Source organism: Oratosquilla oratoria, chromosome 32, assembly GCF_046742065.1.
Source record: "Oratosquilla oratoria isolate Oo_2021 chromosome 32, ASM4674206v1, whole genome shotgun sequence".
NCBI lineage: Eukaryota > Metazoa > Arthropoda > Malacostraca > Stomatopoda > Squillidae > Oratosquilla > Oratosquilla oratoria.
This window is the reverse complement of record NC_134808.1, coordinates 49,711,054-49,732,551: the sequence shown is the minus strand read 5'-3', so window position 1 is coordinate 49,732,551 and position 21,498 is coordinate 49,711,054. Positions and strand designations below refer to the sequence as shown.

Below are 21,498 nucleotides of genomic sequence, written 5' to 3'. Positions count from 1 at the left end.
GTCATACAAGTTATTTTGTAGTAACATACAGACCTTTAATAGCTCCTCTTGTATTTTATTTTTTTCTCTCAAGGCAGAATCCCATTGTCGAATTGCTTCTGTACATTGCTGTTTTAAACCATTTTTCTCCCTAACAGCAGAATTACATTCACTCATCACATCCTCATATTGTTTCTTCAAGCGATTCACCTCTTCCTGGGAAAATGAATAAATATATAAATTAAATAAAATATAATACTTTAACAATATCAACTTAATTTGCTTACAACTGAAAAGTAAGATCACTTGAGTTGTATCAACTACAATTACAGGGAAACTAAATATACTTTTTTCTATTAGTAATTATCACTTCAAGCTAGTTTGGAGGCTGCAGGTCTGCAAGAGCAATCATGGGTAAGGGATTGATTGATTAACTTCATGCTAATTCACTTCTTCCTAGAAGACCAATGTGAATTGATGCAGATGATTAAATTTACAACTGCTTCGGTTTTAAACACATCCATATACCAAAGCTCTTTCCCCCTTACAAGGGAGGTAACCAAAAAACAAAGGCATAAATCCACTCCCACCCATTCCATCCCCACATATTCCACTCCCATTCACCCCCTTCCCTCCCTCTTATCTTGGCTCCTCTTGGATGATGGGTCATCCTTGCATTTCACCCACTGCCCTGGGTCTGAAGCAGTGTCGTGAGACACAGCACATCCACAGCAAGGACACTTCATTAAATTGGCAACCCCCCTCTCCATCCCCTCATGCAGAAATGGAGAAGACAGGGAGATATCCCTTTGAGCAGCATCAATTTATTTTTGACACATATTCCCTCACCCCCCCATCCTCCACTCACTCCCCCTCCATTCACCCCTATCTTCTGTCCTCTCCTGCCCTTCCTCAACAGACATTCCCCTCTTTCCCAGTGCCTCTTTTACCCTATCCATCCATCTCATCCTAGGTCAACCCCTCATGTTCACTCCATCCAACTCTGCCTTCCATATTTCTTTTACTAGTCTTTCTTCACTCATTCTTTCCATGTGTCCAAACCATCCCAATACTCTTTCATCAACCCTATCCCCCAACTCCCTTTCCACACCTGTTCTCCTCACCTCCTCATTTCTCACTCTATCCAGCCTAGTAACCCCTATCATACTTCTCAGGCACCTCATCTCAAACACATTCAAACTCCTCTCTTATGTTCCATGTTTCTGCCCCATACAGTGCTGTTGACACAATCACTCCTTCATACAATCTCCTCTTAGCATCCATTCCCGAAAGTCTATTTCTCATTACACTTTTTAATCCCCCTAGGTATTTACTTGTTTTAAATAAAATAAATTAACACAAGCTAATGTATTTAGTTACTGTCAACACAGAGGAAAAAAATTGTATTATCTGTGGAACAACTCCCCCAATCTGAACATATTAAACTCCCACAATTACTACTAAACATTCCCACAAAAAACAATATCCACAGACATAACAATGTACTCAACTTCTCTGCATCTACACCAAAAGACTTCTTCCACCATACAACCACCTTTCACCCATCTCTCACCCAATCTTACCTCCTCATTAAGGGTCATCCCTGACTCCTGTCATTATGTTCTAGATTAAGGCCATGCTGGCAGACACAACACATCCACAGCAAGGCCCATCGATAAAATCTGGTTTACACTATTAGATGCCCCCCCTTCATCCACTTCCCATTCCTCCCAGTTGACCTGACTGCAATTAAAATCTCCAACAAGGACTAAATCGTTATTGTTCAATAGTTTCCTTAGAAGAGTTGTGTCCAACATTTATTGATAATTAGCTCAATCCAAGCTCGTGTCTTAGGGGGGTGGACATGTGACAGCATGGAATCTTCTAATCTGCCCTTTAGTTCTAATTTTCAGGTGGAATTCTTCAGCCTTTCCTTCACTCAGATCTGCTTTTTCCCTATTTATGTCATTTCTCACAACAAACATTACCCCTCCACCCATTTTATCCTCTTTGTATCTTTTCCAGGCATATCAATTGTTACCCAACTGTAGATCAATATTTTGGAGGAATTTGGTTTCCACTAAACACAATATTAGGCTAGTTTTTCCTCAAGTAGTCATTCACCTTCAAAATGGCCAATAGGAAACCATCTACATTAGTGTCCTTTACTGCCCTCATGTTTTTTTTTTTTTTTATACTATATCTTCAATCTGATTAGCAATTCACAAAAATCTTATATCCTCATTTCAATTCTGACTTTGGCTACTTTAAAAGCTTCTTTTTTATGGCACATTCCTCTTTATTTGCCTTATTCTTTCCATATCAAAATATTTTCTAGTTTTCCTCTCACACTAGCTACCAAGACTTGCTGATCACTTCTTTTAACAATTCACAAAAATCTTCCATCCTCATTTCAATTCTGACTTTGGCTACTTCTAAAACCTTCTTTGTTTTGGCACATTCCTCTTTATTTGCCTTATTCTTTCCATATCAAAATATTTTCTAATATTCCTCTCAAGCTAGCTACCAAGACTTGCTGATCACTTCTTTTGCCATGTACTGTAAGCAAGTATTTACCTAATTGTACTTACCGAATTGTAGTTTACAGGAAAAGAGCAGTGGCTGTTGGGTCCTGTCTCCTACTCTCCTAATTTATCGTACCTAGCCTCAAATTCATGTACAATTCCAACTTAATTTATATCCTTGATTTCCAATTATCATATTTAGATTTGAATTAATGTACTGTTTGAGCACGGGCTATATTACCTAAGTTATTCCAAGTAGTTATGCATCTATTTGGAAAATTTTATTTTTCACATCCTTTAGACATCATGTATGCATGTATTTACCTAGTTGTATTCTATGGGAAGGGAGCGCAGTGACCATCTTTGTGTCTTTCAGATCTCTTCTATAACTATCCCTTTTGAGTTTCTTTTCATGTCTTCATTTTTCTTTTATACCACTTTAATCAATCTTCTCTGTCAAGGACTTCCATGCCTTTCATGATTCTGTAAATGGTCAGTAGATCTCCTCTTTCTCTTATTTGTTCCAGGGTTGGTAGTTCCAGTTTGGACAATTTTTGTATATCAATTTTTAAAGTGTTGGTGCCATCTTTGTCATTACTCTTTGGATTCTTTCAAATTTCTTCATATTCTTTTTTTTAATTGGTGTCCATAGTGTCACAGTGTACTCCAATCTTGGTCTTATCAGTGTGACTAATATTTTCTTTACCATTACCTCGTCCAAGAAGTTAAAGGCCACCTTTATTGATCTTAGTAAATTGTAGTTTTCTCCAACTATTTTGTTAATATGCTTGTCTGGTGACATGTCTTGTTAATAATCACTACTAGGTCCTTTTCCAAGCTAACTTTTTTAACTTCCTTTGTACCAATTTTATATTGTCCTGATATTCTATTTTTTTTTCCCAAACTCCATTATACTACATTTCTTGATGTTGAAGTTCACTTCCCATTTTTGCCTCCCTTCCAAGGCTTTGTCCAGGTCTCTCCGTAGTGATGGTCTTTTTCTGTACTTTCTTTAGTAGTTTTGTGTTATTTGCAAAGAAATTCATATAACATTCTATACCTTCATCCATGTCATTAATATATATAGTAAACATTATCGGAACTAATTCAGAACCTTGTGGGGCTCCACTTATCATTTCTTCCCAGGTTGAGTTTTTGTCTCAAAGTACCACCCTCATTTTTCTCCTGTTCACAAAATCTTCCATCCACTTCAACAACTTTTCTTGTACATCTGCTATTTTGAGTTTTCTTAGTAGCTTTTTGTGTGGTACTTTATCAAATGCCTTTTGTAAATCTAGGAAACCACAATCAGCCCATCCATCCCTTTCCTGCATTATTTCTGTTTGCCACAAGTAAGAACAAATCTAGTTAATGGCACATGATCTTCCATGTCTAAAGCCAAAATGCTTTGGATTAAGTATATTATTTTCTTCCAGATGTTTAATCCATCTACTTTTGATCATTTTTTCACATATTTTAGCTATTGCACTTGTAAGGGAGACCACTCTACATTTTGTTGATTCTTATCTCCCCCTTTATATATTGGTACAATATTTGCATTTTTCCAATCTTGTGGTACCTTTTCTTCTTTGAGCAAGTAATCAATTATCTTATATATTTTGTCCATTAGTTCATCTATACATTTTTTCAGTATCCAATTTGCAATTCCATCTGGACTGTGTGATTTTCTGACATCAAGGTTTATTTATTTGGTCCTTGATGTCAATTTACTTTTTGAAAGAATTTTCAGTTTCTCAAAATCTGTTTTGTTGTACATTAGTCTTCCTTTTCTGTGTTTCTCATTTCTTCCCAAATATCTTCTTTTAGTTCAAATTCTATTAGTATGTGGTCACATTTCCCAATTGGTGTCTTGTATTCCATTTTATCAACAATTTCAGGCTCTGATGTTAAATTTAAGTCTAGTTTTGATGGTTCTTCATTGTTTCTATACCTGGTATTTTCCTTTACCCATTGAGTCACTGTGTATTCAATGGTCATATCCAGAAGTATATTTCCCCAAAGGCAAGTATGGTAATAATTTTCCAAGTTTGTCTTGGGGCTTACATTGGTTTGGCTTAAACTGCATGCATCATCTAAATAATATTTGCACAATATAAGATAGTGTATTTTCATTACAGATGACATCAATTCTAACAAATTATATTTTTTCAAATTTCATCAACTAGCACAAAACACAAAACATGATATCTGTATACAAGTACCTGTGTCAGCTCCAGTTTGGAGATGTTGTTGGAATGTGAGGCAACCAAATCAGAATACCGCTTACGCATATTGTCATATTCATCTTTAATGCCCTCATAGTTACGAACAGCTGTCAGGTACAGTTGGTTAATTGCTTCTCCTGATCCTTCTTGGGTCATGGCCTCCTGAACATAAACCAATTTGAGCATTTTGCAATTTCAAAACTTACTTTGATACAAGATATGTAAAGCATATTTCTCATTATTACATCAAATTACAAGAGAAAAAAAAAAAAAAAAAAAAAAAAGTAATGAAGCAAGCTGCATCTAAGCCACTGCAACTATATTTGTCATCATGCCTTGGACACTCAATTAAACTTAAGCATTGTTAATCAACTAAGAGTGCTGAAGGAAAGTAAAGTGAAGCTTTTAAGTGTTAACAAATTAAAGAATTTCAGGCCTCATCTCACAAATTTGATAGCTTGAAGTGTTAGGGCAGTTAGAATAAAACTGTGTAAAGAGTATGAAGGATATAGGATAAATATACTATAGCAACAGCCCAACTTACAATAACTGTTTCCTGGGAGGCACCAGGGAAGGAAGGCTCAAATTACAAGTTTTATCAAACTTGTTTCTTTGCTTCTGCTGATACAGAGGCGTATCCAGAGTCCTGACAGAGAGGGACAAGGGGCTTCACTTTCTTAACCCTACTCTGTCACACATACAAAAGGTCTACACAAAATAAGCTACGGGGCTAAGGGGAGGGCTGTGATACTACTGGATATGCCCCTGACAAAGATGCTTTATGATTCTTGTCATACATAGCACACTATATTTGGCAGGCATGCAGTTAGATCTACCTTCACAAATATCTAGCACTAAACAAAATTATTTTTCATGACTGAGGTCAATCTTTTAGGAATCTAAAAAAAATCTTTTACCATGAATAAAAATGGACATGGTATATCTTACAATAATAGAGATCAACATTCCTAACTTAACAATACATGTTATAAGGTGGTTAACTTAACCTTCTTGATAATACATTTTGTAATAGCTAGGCTAAAGAAATATGTATAAAATTGGCAGTTGCTGACAAAAGAAAAATACTCAATAGGAATGTAACTAGTCATCAATCTGTGCATAAAATGTCTATGCATCCAGGAAGTCTTCTAAGCTAATGCTTAACATGATAAATTTCACACGAGAAATTATTTTGTATAAATAAACAAAATAATAATTACAACAATAATAATAATAATAAAATCTTTTCTGTATAAGGCACTTTAGTTTTGGTGAATTTATTTTCATGAATGCAGTGAAATAATATTATGGTACAAATCTATTCGCCAACCTTATGAAAACTTAAAAATAAGTGAATTATACATGCGGACTAAATTCCTAATGCAACAAACGAGAGGGTTTTAGCTTTATGAATACACAATAGTTCATGGCATGCAATGTTTTTATATGTTTAAAAAACATGCCATATATTTTACACTCTCACAATCTAAATTTGACACAAGAACTTGCAGAAAACATAAACCCTTTCACTACTTGGGAACTCCACCTTAAATGATCAAAATTTGACATCAGAGAGAATAAACATGAAATTGAGTTTGGTAGTGAAAGGGTTAATCAAGATGGGTTTTAACATATATCCCTTCACTACTTTGGGTTTATCTAAGTAGTGAAAGGACTAATTGAGATAGTTTTACACCCCTTTAAACTTATTGAAGATTCCACTATAATGTGAAACAGCCTGGTGGCTGACAAATTAAATATAAAATTCTAGTGAGGTAGTAAGAGGATTATCAAAGTAATTCACTAATTCACTAACTGGGGTTTCTTTTCACCAGAAATAAAACTACACATCTGAGTTGTGAAAGGGTCAAATGAAATAGTTTTTACAACCTTTCATTATTTGGGGTTTCCCTTTCAGCTGAAAAAAATTGACTGGTGCCTCTGAATAAACAAACAAATTCAATTAGTCACTGAAAGAGTTTATCACACTTTTTTTTTTTAACCTTTTTCCTCATTAGAGCTTCTTAGTTGAATAATTTACTTGGCCTCCATAGAATAAACTTACTGAGTTTGATACTAAAGTAAAAACTCCATAAGGGGTGTGGAGCAGTGGCATAAATTGGGTTTTGGCAGTCTGAGGTCCTATACTAAAAATTCCTTGGGCACGTCTTATAATTCACTTATGTCTCCACAGAAGTAATCGTCACATTAGCTACAGAGATTTAGTTATCAACCATTTTGATGGATTTTCTCCTCAGATGGATATTAACAACGAGCAGCCAATAGAATGAACATGAGAGCTGGGATAAACAGCAGTTATGATGGTTTTTATTTCTGTTCATATACCCTCAGCTGAATTAATTCATTTAATGCCTAAAAATTTATTTTGGGGAAAAAAAAAAATCAGGCATCATGGTGCTATGCCTACTTGTGCAGATTTCACTGCAACGAGAGAAGAAATAAGACAAAACCCATATAATACTACACAAACAACTTTCTATCACTCACTTCCTCCCAGAGGTGCACTCTCTAAAACAGGCCCAAAGTAAACTAAATCATTCACTCTCTACTTTCCAATATATCTTTTCTTTTTCACATAACAAATACTGTATATTGCATTGGTACCTGCCCTCTCACAATGCATAGAGCCATTTGTGGAAAATTAATTTTAATGTGAAAACATAGGGAGCATGGAAAGTAGGTAAAAGAATAAAAAATTATATATGAATTACTCCAGGCTGGGGGTGGGGTGGGAGGTATAGGGTTTGGTCAATATCATAGGTGAAACACACACTGACGGACATAAAAGTAACTTTTTGTTATATGGGAAAGATGATAAAAAAAAAAAGCCTGATCCATCCTAGATTGGAATATGACATGGTGTGGTCTCCATATATGGAAAAGCGAGAATATAAGATGACCAAATCACCCTTGCATGTAAAATATAGAGACCCAAGAACACTGGGCCAGCATTCATTGAAAGAGAAAGAAGTAACTCTACCACAGCTAAACTGATGGAAAATTGGATTTAAAAAGAATTAGATCACACATGCCTACTTCACCAAATCAACACTAATTCAAAGAAGGCCATTCCACCAACACATTGTTCACAAACATCACCTAACAGGTACTGGAAGGTTACAACAAGAATGTGCCCCCTGATACAACAGTAAAATTGGCAAGACATAAATTAAACTTTTAACATGTTCCTTCAACACATCCTGTCAAGAAAAGAAACTGATATACACAATAATGTCAAGAAATTATCTACAAATTTTATCTACAAACTTCCTGGCTGAAAAAGACTGCTGTGTTAAAGAACAAATATCTATTAAGGATCAAAAGACAACAATGGAGTTCCCCAAGCAGCAATATGATTTCCATCACTACTATTCACAAATAACCTCCCTACACCAAACCCAGAGCACAAAGCTCATTTGAGTATGACCTAACAATAGCAGTCAAACACTACACCCACAAATAGTGGCCAAAACACACAAATCTTCCTTAACAAGCTAGAAATATGGATGAAACAAAGCAATGTCTGCTTCCCCACATAAGTCATCAGTGATGTTACTCCATGAATCAAGGCAGCACCCAACAGTCAGATCAAGTATCCAATATCTCCCACTAGACAAAGCCTGTAAAATTGTGGTTCTCCTAGACAACATACTTGACTAGTGACAAAAAAGAAACTGGACATTGTGTGAATCATGGCGAATATAGGATTACATTAGTAGAAAGGAACTGTAATAACTTTTTGCAAACAATTTGCAAGATTTACAATTGCTATGTATCAACAGCATAGTACCTAACACTTAGGAAAACAAAGATATCCTACATACAATGCAAACTAAAATTTAAGGAATAATGACTGCCTGCATTAGAATCCTGAAAGAATATCCTTACCTTTTGCAAAAACCTTCTCACAAATCTGCCTTACAAAAAAATTATACAGTATATGTATTCTCACCCTTTCCTAAACACACACTACTCCTCACCAATTATTCCTCATGTTTCTCTCCTAATCCTCTTAATCAAAACCTTCCCATAAGCCTTTCTAACTACATTCAACAAATTGATCCCTCTAAAACTACTTCAATCACATTTGTCCTCTTTTCCTTTGTAAACTGGAACTATACAGGCACTCCTGTACTCTTGCACCCTCCCCTTCCTTAGACACACATTAAACAACCTCACTAGCCAATCCTCTATATTTGTACCTCCCCTTTTTCAGATACTAGAATTTTTTCAACATGCAGTTGGAATGAACCCTCATGTTGTTGAAGTTCCTTTATGTTTAGAAGGCAAAAGCCTGCTAGAAACATCAAAACACATATACACACACATACAAGGCAAATACACATTACATGCGGACACACACATACACACAGTCAAACGAACCCATGTTCATATACGTGTGTTTACATGTATATAAACACAAAGGGAGACAGACAGCCTCAGTTGAATCAGACATACCAACTCTGACTGATGCTCCATTTGTCTGCCTGAGTGTGTATATATACAGGATTATTCGAGTACATTAACCTAATTGTAGCATACAGGAAAGGAGCAGCAACACTTGTTGGCTAGGCTACCATCTCCTACTCTCTAAATTACCATATCTTGCCTGTGTGTGTGTACCTGCCTGTAATGTGTATATGTTCAGACTGTATTTGTATTTTACCTAGTTGTATTTACTTAGCTGTATTTTATGGGAAGGGGTGCTATGCTTGTGGTGTCCCATCTTTGTATCTTGCAGTATCTAGTTTCCTCTTAAATTCATGTATAGTTTTTGCGCATACTATTGTTTTATCCAGTTTGTTCCAGATATTCACCACACTGTGCAGAAACTCTCTTTTTTTTCAGGTCTCTTCTATAACTATCCTTCTCGAGTTTCTTTTCATGTCCCCTTGTATGTGTGCATGTGTGTGTATTTACCTAGTTGTAGTATACAGGAAAGGAACAATGCTCATTGGATCCTGTCTCATATTCTCTAATTTTCTAATATACCTAGGCTTATTCATATGGAGTTCCAACTTAATCTATATCTTTGATTTCTAATTATCATATTTAGATTTGCTATTGTTCCAGCTTAGGCTATATCACCTATGCTATTCAAAGTATTCATGTATCTATATTGAAAACAGTATTCACATCTTTCAAAATTGGCAAACCCAATACTTTTAATCTATCCTCATATGGTTTATCTGACAGGCTGGGGACCAGTTTGGTTGCTGTCCCTTGTATTTTCTCATTCTTGGTTATATCTTTCATTCTGTGTCGGGACCGTACTACTGATGCATATTCCAGTCTTGGACAAGTAGATTCCATGATTTGTTTTTCATCATCCCTTCATCTATATAGTGGAACACCACTTTAATCTTCTGCAATAGTCCATATGTTTCTCCCACAATCCTATTGGTATGTCTATCAGGTGATAGTGTTTTATTATCAATACTCCCAAATCTTTCTGCTCTTTTGCTTTTGTCACTATTGCATATTTCCAGTACTTTGCATTTTTTGGTACTGAACTTTTCTTGGCTCCATGCAAAATTGTGTCAAGATCTTTTTGCAGTAGTCTACTGTCTTCCTTGTTTTTCACTCTTCTCATGATTTTTGATTCATCTGCAAACATGTTGGCATAGCTTGTTGTTCCTTCCATCATGTCATTGACATAGACAAAGTACGTTATTGGTGCAAGCACTGAACCTTGTGGAACTCCACTCATTACTCCTCTCCATCTTGATATCTTGTCCTTTACTACTGTCATGTACTTTTCCTTCAAAAAGACTTCAATCCATTCTAATAGTTGCCTTTCAGTCCTCCCACATACTCCAATTTCCACATAAATCGACTGTGAGGTACTTTATCAAATGCCTCCTCTAGGTCTAGGTACACACAGTCCACCCACCCCTCTCTCTCTTGCAGCACATCAATCAGTTGAGTGAAAGCTTAAAAAGTTTGACATACATGACCTTCCAGTTCTGATGCCAAACTGACTCTCTTTTCAAGATATTTGGTCCATTGGTCTTTCACAATCCTTTCACATAATTTCACTATTGTACCGGTTAGTGATACTGACCTATAATTTAGTCGTGTTGCCTTGTTTTGACCTTTGTGAGCTGGCACCATGTTTGCTATTTTCCAATCAAGTGGCACAATGCCTTCATTCAATGAACATGTAATAAGACCGTGGATCTTGTCTGCTTGTTGTTCCTTACATTCTTTAAGTATCCAGTTTGAGATCCCATCATGTCCTGAAGCTTTTGTCACATCCAATGATCCCAAGAGATTGACCACTCCCTCACTTTTATGTTTATATCTGCTAAAACTGGTATCTCCCCTGGCTTCTCTCCAAAAAATTATGCTCTTTTCTGAAGCCTGATTGGAGATTTTCATTCATTATTTCTGCCTGAGCTGAGGCCTCTTCAAAGACCTCACCACCAACTATTAAACTGGTGATTTCTTCCCTGTCTCAATTTACCATTTATAAACCTGTGAAACAGTTTTGGTTCATCTTTGCATTTACAGTATCTACTATACAGTTCTTGTCAAAAGTGTGTGCCTACTCCTTGCAGCCACATATTTATGATGAAAAGAGGATGGAATTTTCTGAGGTGACATTATATAGATAGAATGTATGTGGCAGCCCCCTGCATTATGCAGCTGCAAGGGGTAGGTGCCGCACACTTTTGACAAGTACTGTACCTCTTTCAAAATAGCTTTCTTCCTTCAAATTTTAGTTTAGTCATTCTTAGCTTGTTTGTATGCTTCTTTTGTTTTATTGCTTCTTTTCTTCACCATTTTCCCTAAGCTAATTCCCTAGCTTTTCTTACAATCTCCCACTTTTCATTAAACCAATCCTGTTTCTGCTTTTTCCTTTCTAGTATTTAGCACATTTGTTCACTTCTGGATTGTAAATGTCAAGAAAGATTTCCCATTTCCTCCTTATTCCTGTGGTATTATGAATTCTTCCCAGTTACTCAAAAAAAATCAACCCTAAGTAGTCTGCTTTCCTAAAATTGAGTCTCCCCTGCCTGTGTGATTCATTCCTTGGCTCTATTTCCTCCACATCCTCCAGCTGAAATTCAATTGTAACATGGTCACTTTTTCCTATTGGACGAAGGTAGTTCAAGCTGATATCTGGCTCTTTGGTTAGTAACAGATCTAATCTTGTGGAAGTCTCATTTCCTCTTACCCTAGTCACTTTACCCACTGGGTCATTGTGTTCTCCATTGCTATAATCAGCAGGATATTTCCCCAGGAATCTGTTTTGCTGCTTACTTCTCATCCCTCCCAATTGACCTTATCACAATTGAAATCTCCAATAAGAGCTGTATCCAATAACATTCCTTCATATTCAGTTTCATTCCAAGCTCTTGTCTTGGGGGGAACATATGACACCATGAAGTCTCTTTTATTGTGCACTTTAATATTAATCTTTATGTGAATTGCTTCAGTCTTGCCTTCACTCTGATTTGCTTCTACTTTCAAGTCTGTGTGTGTGTGGAACATACCAGACAAAACAATAGTGTGCAAAAACAATACACGAATTTAAGAGATATGGCAAGATACAAAGACAGGTCACCACAGAAGCACAAGAGGACATGGAGAGAAAAAAAAAAAAACAGTTACAGAAGAGATATGAAGAAAATCAGTTTTCCTCATAGAGTGGTGGACACTTGGAACAAACTGGACAATGAAATAGTGTGCGCAAAAACCATTCATGAGTTTAAGAGCAAACTAGACACTGCGAGATACAAAGGTGGGCACCACGAGCGTAGCTCCCTTTCCCATAAAATACAACTAGGTAAATACGAGCGTAGCTCCCCTTCCTGTAAGATACAAGGTAAATACTAGGTACATACACATTTCATCCCCACCCACTCCACTCCCATTCACCACCTCCCTCTTTTCTTGGCTCCTCCTAGATGATGGGTCATCCCTGCATCTTGCCCACTCCCCAAGGAAGTGGAATTATACCTTTTGACTTTCGTTATCTCCCTTGTGAGAAGGAAAAAGCCCTTGGTATAGTATGTACAGGTTTGTTCACTCCCATGTGAATTTAGATAGATTTCCCATTTCCTCATAATTCTAGTGGTATTCATGAATTCTTCTCTATTTGCTTCTTCAAAGAATTTCTTGAAGATTGAGAGGTAGATCTTCCCAAAAAAATTGAGTCTATTTTCCCTGTGAGACTTTATTTTCCCATCTGCCAAATCAAATAGTTACATTGTCACATTTTCCTATTGGGCAAAGATATTTCAAAAAGCCAATGGCTAGCTGATTAACAAGCCAAACTTCATGAGAATGTCATTCCCTCAACCCACTGGATCATTGTGTTCTCCACTGTCATATTCAACAGGGACAGCAGTCTCAAGAGAATCCTCAATGGAGGAGACAAATGTACAAATTGACATAGCCTGATAGTATTCCTCCTCATCTTCTCTATTTTTTTGTATGAAAAGAGAAGGAGGGTCACCATGTCCCTGTTGTGGATGTGCTGCATCTTGCTGCTGTGCTTCTGATCTGGCAGTGGGCAGAAGATGGGGATGCCCATTACCCATGAGGAGCCAAGATAATAGGGAAACAAATAGATGATGGATGGGAGTGGAATGGGTGAGGGTGGGTGCATACTTTGGCTGGCTACCTCCCTTATAAACCTTTAGTGCATTGGTAGTTCTCAACCTTTATTTTGGCCATGCTGCCCCACCTAAGCACCTTTAAAATCCTCATGTCCCTCACCCATGTGGTAATATACAATTCTTATAATTTGTAAAATAAAAGTCCCTTTCAGCCCAGGCCTTGGTTTAAAACTGCTTCAAAAGAACAAGGCACCAATAGAAAATAAAAAACAAAAATTGAATAAAATAAAATATTTTGACCCAGACTTCCCCAGTTGCCCTCAACTGCCCACCTGTGGGGTGGATGCCCCACATTGAGAAACTGTTATTTTCTTTATACAGCTTTCTGCCAATAGACTATCCCTGATTAAAATCCCTATATCCTATTCCTCATTTGATTTCAGTATTGATTCATTTCTCCTTTATTAACTTTGTCCTTGGTCTAAAATTTTATATTTCTTTGTACTGAAATTCATTTTCTACTCCTGGTTCCATTCACAACCTTCATCTACATCTTCTTACAACAGTTTGGAATCATCTATGTTTTTCACTTTCTTTGTAATCTTGGGATCATTCAACATGTCATTTACAAAAACAGGGACATTACAGATGCCAGAACTGACCCCTGTGGTACTCCAACTATCACTCCACTCCAACTTTTTATCTCTCACTACCATTCTAAAATGTTTATCACTTAAGAAGCCTTTCACCTATTTCAGTAAATTCCATTTAATGCCTACTTCATTTTCCACCTTCTATATAGCACTTGGTTACACACAATCCACCCATCCCTCTCTCTCATGCAGCATAGTAACCACTCAAGTAGGTATGCAGGTTGGTTACACCATACCAACATACTCATACACTACAGCTAACCACCAGTACCACACTATACATCCACTCAAACAACATCAACACCCAGTTCACAAAACAAACTCAACAAGATAGATAACCACACTTGATACTCCACACCTATACTTTACATCAACCCTGCAGAAAAATCCCTCACAAGGAAAGCAAGATATGTTTTTACCCATTTCCAATACAATTGGTTTCCATTCTGTGAACTCAAATTGTATGATCACCAAGACTGGGTGAGACGAATGGATACATCATCATCAGTTAGGAACATATGCCATGGGGCATGACTTTCCACTCACACACTGTCACCAGTCCTCACAATCTTTATGAGCAAGTTCCCATACAACATCCTTCCCACTCTAAACAACTCCTGACAGGTTCTCAATTCCCTTCATCTCCATTCAGGATTGTCTCTGCTAGAAACAATCCTGTGAGTGGGATCAATATAAGGGAGATACAGAGACAGGGAAATCCCCATATGGCCAGAGTTGATGTTCATATATTATGCTGGTAATGGCAAATATTTAGTCTTACAGAAGGCACTTGGTACAAAAAGTGTGGAGACGCATCTTCAAGTCAGGATTCAATGTCCATGTCTCATAGCCATACAGCAAGACAGGGAGCACAAGTGACTTAATGATTCAGATCTGAGTCCTACATAAATATCAACACCATAAACTCAAGCTGAGCAAGCCCATAACATGGCTGGAACAGGGTTTTTCCACAAGTCTTTTATAGAGTGTATGTTGTGTTGTTGGCATGGATGATTGTGTACAGTGCAGTTGTATGAGGTGAAGGCATCCACATGGAGAGCCCACCAGAGGTTCACCCTGGGCCTAGCTCAACATATTTGTGCCTTATTTGCAACACTCCAGCAACATGCACAGCAGGTTTGGTGATTTTGACAGGGGAAGGTTGCAAACCTGACCCCACCATAAGTGCTATTTATGGATGTCATGTGTACATGTCTATGATTTGCCTTCCTACACCCACACCTACCACTGAGCCCAACAAGGGAAGATTAGGATTTGAGTTTACAGATCAACCCAATAATACCAAGGGTTGTGGGTGAATATATACATCCCACTACCTTGGCACTGAGAGGAGACAGCCACAGACTGTGCAGTGTTGGCCCAGACAGTAGCTGTTTGACTCAGGGCTTTCCAAAATCAAAGATTTAAGTCAGGCAGCCCAGCCAATTTGGCTCTTAAGAGCCATGAGGGATCACCCATCCTGGCCTGAGTAGAGGACTGCTACTCCCAGAGGGACACCTCAGTGCACCTGGAGCACCAGGACATAATTTAGCCTCCAAGGTTCTAAATCTCCAGACCCTGCAATGATGCCACACATGCCAAACACATGGGTTAACCCATAGCATGGTTGGATAGCCATTAACTCACAGAGTTCGGCTGTCCTTTTGATGGTTTTCTTTTTCCCTCCATCTGGATGTCTAATACATATGAATTGCTGTAAGACATTATGGAGACTTTTCACTGTATGAATGAAGAGATGATGAAAAACCCTAATCTATTCAACACTGGGATATGCATCAATGATATGGTCCCCACACAAAGTGAGATATAAACAAAATCAAGATGATACAAAGAGTAGCAATCAAACTGGTTCTCAACCTGGCAGATACTCATACACGGTGAGACTGAAAGCATTAGACTGGCCAACACTGAAGGATATAAAAGAGAGGAAAGTTAATTAGTGTTCTGGTTGCTAAAGAGAGTGGACTACACTGACAGATCTAGATTAGGGATGGTAAGGCTGATCAATAAATTGAAGGAGACTACATGACTAAAAGATATGAAGGAATGGTTTTCCATATAGATGCATAAATACTTGGAATATCCTAGAATGCAACATAGCCCAGGTTATACAAATTTGGATCTTAGTATGCTAATAGGAGAATAAGGTGATGAAGACTAAGTTGAAACCACACATGAATTTTAAGTTAGCCATGATAATTTAAGAGTGAGACAAGGTCCCACAAGCATTGCTACTTTCCTGTATAATGATTAATTAATTGTTGCCTCTAGTTTCACACATGGAAAACCCACAGCCCCATAGTGGCTGAAAATAGTCTTCAGAACTCCCCACGGGTCTTTCTGGGAAGAATTTTTGGACCATTGTCTGTGTTGTATTAGCATGGGATTGTTTATATAATAGAGTTGAAGATGATGGAGAGGGAGTTTCAGCCCCTCAGGGCTGCACCTCCGGGTTTTAAAATTAGATTTGCTGTCCATCTTGCATGATCACCACATCCAGGTACCCATCGTTGGTCCTTCCTACATACTATAATTAGGTAAACACTTAAATCACAAAATAGGCACTCCAAGACTGACCAAAATTCCTCCAGACATCAGCCCAACAGAGAAAGCACTCCCACAAACAAGAATCACACTAGCACAGCTGTGTTCATGTCACCATCCAGCTTCAAAATAAAACCAACATAGAATAAGCTTTCCCATTGAATCAATCAACCCCTGATGCAACCACATAGAAGACACTGAACACCTCATCTTACATTGTCCCACTGTAGTCTCACCCAAATATCAACACAACATCTCTTCTTTGAGAGATTTATTGGCTAATCCACCGCTGGTTACCTGGAACCCATGGATCTCCTCCAAGAGAACCTTGGGCAATAGATTGACTGACTGATTGTATAGGTCTCCCACACTACATGATGCACCACATACAAGTTCACTCTGCATCAATACCCTGATGTTATACATTTGGCCAGATTCACTTTTACTATCAAGTAGGCTAAGCAGATGGTCATTTCCTGCTTGTTAAGGTGATTGCAGCACCTATTTTTTCTAATTTATAAGCTCATGATATAATCAATAGCTACACAATCAATTCCTATATGACTGGATTTTCAGGAATGCAAATCAATCATATAGCAAGGGGGCCTGTATAAGGCAGCTACATGGGATGGAGTCATGGACTAAGATTCCTCCTCTCTGTAAGTTTCTTGTGAAGAGTGAAGGCAAAAGAGGGTCTGGAAGAAGACTCGAAATCTAACTCTTGTAACTGGTTCTTAAAATGTGTGTGGCTGTGAAACAAGTGACTGAAGAAAAACAGGAGACTGGCAGTGTATTTGCAAGAAGACTGACATGTTAGCATTGAGTGAATCTAAACAGAAAAGAAGAAAATGCAAGTCTGAGTTTGGGAGTGTGATAGATAAGCATTGGGAGTTGGGAGAGAGTAGAGAGGGAAGGAGTCAAACTGTTGGTAAATGTGTATAAGATGTGTGTGGCTGAATAGAAGGCAAAGCCATCAAGGATAATATAGTCACAATTAAAATAGGGTGGAAAGTTTGTATATTTGTGAGTGCATTTGCCCCTAGTAGTACTAATAACAAGGAATTAGTTACAAGTGTGTGGAGAGTTATGGAAGGAATGTGAATACACTAAGTTTAGGGAAAATAGTTGATGACAGGAGATAAGCCAAAAGATAGAATAACAGGACATATGGTGTGCCAGGAAGGAATGAAATCTAAGAGAAATTATATTTTCTCTCAGCTTTCATCTATACATATTGGAAAGATGTACACTTAAAGACAAATGATTATAGAGAACAAAGTATTTAACAAGAAAGATCTACCTGAGTATACATGGGCAAGGGTGGTGATGGTGGGTTTGGGGGCTATTAAAGGAGCATTAGTGGATTATGTAGTGGTGTCCAAAAAAAATGGGTGCTTCCTTTATAAGGCAACCCTACATCCTCATCCCCTCATGCAAAAAATAGAGTAAACTGAGAGAAATCCCTTCATGCTACATCAAACATTATCCTTACAAAATTATTCTCCATTTACACCTATCCCCTTCCTTCTTTTTTGCCTGCTGCAGACATTTCCCTTTAGCTGATAGCCCCTTTCACCCCATCCATCCATCTCATCTTGGGCATCTCCTCAAGTTCACTCCAGTCACCTCTGCTTTCTACATTCTATTAATCTTTCTTCATTCTTTCCATGTTTCTTGCTCTTCTCCTCACCTCCTCATTTCTCACTCTATTCAAAGTTATATACAGGGTGCGGCAACATAACTTCCTTTTTTATAATGCGTGGCGATCTGGCTGTAGAAGTAGTAGTGGGGTGGGCGTGGTTTCATTTGACAGGGCCGTTCTGAAAGTTTTCTTGGAAATACAGTCAGTCGCTATCTTGTGTTGGAGTCGTGAGGAGCGTGCGTTTGCCGTCGAAGCTTACTTTTCGAATCGTCAGTCTGTTATTGCAACCCAGCGCGCCTTTCGAAATCGTTTCAATGTAGCTCCGAGAGGCCCTGTTCCGGACCGGAAATCAATTGTTACATGGGTCACTACGTTCAGGCAAACTGGGAGTACTACACGACGAAGAACTGGAGTACCTCGGCCCATCAGATCACCTGAGAACATTGAGGCAGTGAGAGCTTCAGTCTTGCAATCCCCCCGGCGTTCTGCGCGCAAACATGCCTCTGCCCTTGAACTTTCTGATCGTTCAGTGAGGCGAATACTTCACGATGACCTTCATTACCATCCTTACAAGATGGCGATTGTGCAGGAACTCTCCGTACGTGATTTCACTTCACGAAGGAACGCATGTGAGGCACTTCTCGAAAACGTTCCTGAAGACGCTATTGTTTAATTTAGTGATGAAGCACATTTTCATTTGACTGGATGCGTCAACAAACAAAACATGCGCTACTGGGCTGACACCAATCCCCATGAATTGCATGAAAGGCCCTTGCATTCACCTAAAGTCACAGTGTGGTGTGCAATTTCCTCCACTGGAATTGTTAGTCCTTGGTTTTTTGAAGAAAATGAGGTCACAGTGACAGTGAATTCAGACCGGTATGTAAACATGTTGGAGGAATATTTTTTTCCACGAATTGAAGAATTGGACCTAGGGGATATTTGGTTTCAACAGGACGGAGCAACGGCTCACACTTCAAGGGCATCGATGGCTGTTTTGAGGGAACATTTTCCGGAGCGCCTCATTTCAATAAGGGGCGATTTGGAGTGGCCAGCCCGTTCCCCCGATTTGTCCCCTTGTGATTTTTATTTGTGGGGATATTTGAAATCCCGTGTTTATGTCAACCACCCGAGAAGCCTACCAGACTTGAAGGCCAACATCCGAGAAGAAATTGCCAATATACCCGCTGATACGCTGGTGAGGGTCATGGCAAACACCCGAAATCGGTATATGCAGTGTATGGACAATGGGGGACGTCACCTACCTGATATGATTTTCAAAACTGTGTGAAACAAAACTTTAAATATGTACTATAATTATGAAACAAAATTAAAACCTTTCTGATTTATACATCTTGTTTTATTGCCTTTTGGAAAAAGGAAGTTATGTTGCCGCACCCTGTATAGCCCTCATCATACTTCTCAGACACTTCAAGTCAAACACATTTGAACTTCTGCTTTCTGGCTATCTTAAAATTCAAGTTTCTGCCCCCATATAATATCATGGGCATAGTCACCCCTTTATATAATCTCTGCATCCATTCCCAGATAAATATTTCTCATGTTGCTTTTCAATCACACAAGACATTTACTTTCTTCCTTCACTTTACCATTTCCTGCTACATGTGACCCTAAATCCTTTAAAGTAAATTCCTCTAACCTCTCCCCTTGTACATCACCACCTAGCTTTTACCCACATCAATTTTCAACTTCTTCCTATCACATACTTTCCCAAACTCAGTCACTAATTGCTTCAGACCCTCCTCTGAGCTTGCCATGAGCACAGTGTCATAAGCATATAACAAGTGGCTCCCCTCCCACTTCCCTCCACTGTCTATCATCTCCAATCCCCTGACCATCATCCTCACATTTACCTCTCACACCACCCCATCTATATACATATACAACAGCCATTGTGACATGATAGAGTCTTGACACAGCACCAACTTCACTTCAAACCTCTCACCCTCCCCAATTCTAACAGAGGCTCTACTACTCTTATAAAAACTCTTGTCTCCCCTTAAAAGCTTTCTCCAAATCCCATACATCTGCAATACCTCCCACAGTGCCTTCCTGTCAACCCTATCATAAGCCTTCTCCAAATCAACAAAACTCATCCTTTCCTTTTGGCAAAATTTCCTTGCAAACTGCCTCTACCTTTCCTAACCCACACTGCTCCTCAACAACTATTCCCTGTTTCTCTACTACAGTTAAAGCCCTCCCTTATGCCTTTCCAGTTATGTTCAACAAACCAATTCCTCTAAAACTATTTGCTTTTTCCTTTTCCTTGGAACTATAAGCACTTCCCTGGCACCACCCCTTCCATTACATACATTAGACAACTTCACTAGCCAATCTGCTATAATCATACCTCCCTTTTTCAGATGCTCTGAATGACACCCATCCAACCCAGGTGCCTTACCAGTTCTCATAATTTTCAACGCTCCATGTATCTTATCTTTAACTATATCCATTTCATTTTCCTCTCCCATCATTCTCTTAGGGACTCCCACTACCACAATCTCTTCACATTGAACAACTCTTTAAAATACAAATTTTCTTCCTTCCACTCTTATTTCCTTTAACATCTCCACCTTTTACCTTTTCCTCTTTACCCAATTCACCGCTCTTTACTCTCTTCACTTCCTTCCAAAGTATCTTTTTATTCTTTTCAAAATTTTCTCCTATACTCCTACTCCATTTTACATTTGCTCTCCTTTTTGCCTCCTTTACACACTTTGTCACTTCCTACTTGAAACAAACCCATTCCTCATCCACTCCTACCTCTACTCTATTCCCCACCACCTCCCACATTTCTCTCAACTTCTTCTGGTATTCCTTCTCCTTTTCCTTCTCACTGAAATTGTCTACTCTCAGCACCCTTTTCCTCTTCCTCCAATTGTCCTCCAGTTTCAATTTTCCTTCTATCAATATATGATCCAACATTACCCCACCCTCTTGCCTAGGAACGTGTACATCTAGAACACTTCCTGCCCTTCCTTTGGATACTACTACATAGTCTATTAATGCTTTATCAACCACTTTTCCATTCACCCCGCTTTCCTATGCATATTTATGTGTGACTCTCTTCTTAATCACCGTTTTCTATCATTAATTCTTTCTTGACACATATCCAACATCAACTCCCCACTATTATTTTTACCTGGCACTCCAAAATTCCATACTATTCCATCTACTGGCTCATCCCCTACTATAGCATTGAGATCACCTAACACTACATTAACATTCCTCACAAAATTCTCTAAGCACTCATTAAAATCTACCCAAAAAGCATCCCCTTCTTCATTTTTCCTCACTGCT

General features: G+C 38.3%; 1 protein-coding gene across 3 annotated transcripts in view; it reads right to left on the bottom strand.

Moving 5' to 3' along the window:
• The window catches only part of Dlg5 (MAGUK family member discs large 5), a 451,629-nt gene that overhangs the window by 123,180 nt on the left and 306,951 nt on the right, over positions 1–21,498 (bottom strand). For all 3 annotated transcript variants that reach the window (XM_076172266.1, XM_076172267.1, XM_076172268.1), the window contains 2 exons: positions 4,727–4,891; positions 34–195 (listed from right to left, as the gene is read on the bottom strand). In XM_076172266.1, the coding sequence (XP_076028381.1) occupies positions 34–195; positions 4,727–4,891 (327 nt within the window). The remainder of the gene's footprint in view (positions 1–33; positions 196–4,726; positions 4,892–21,498) is intronic.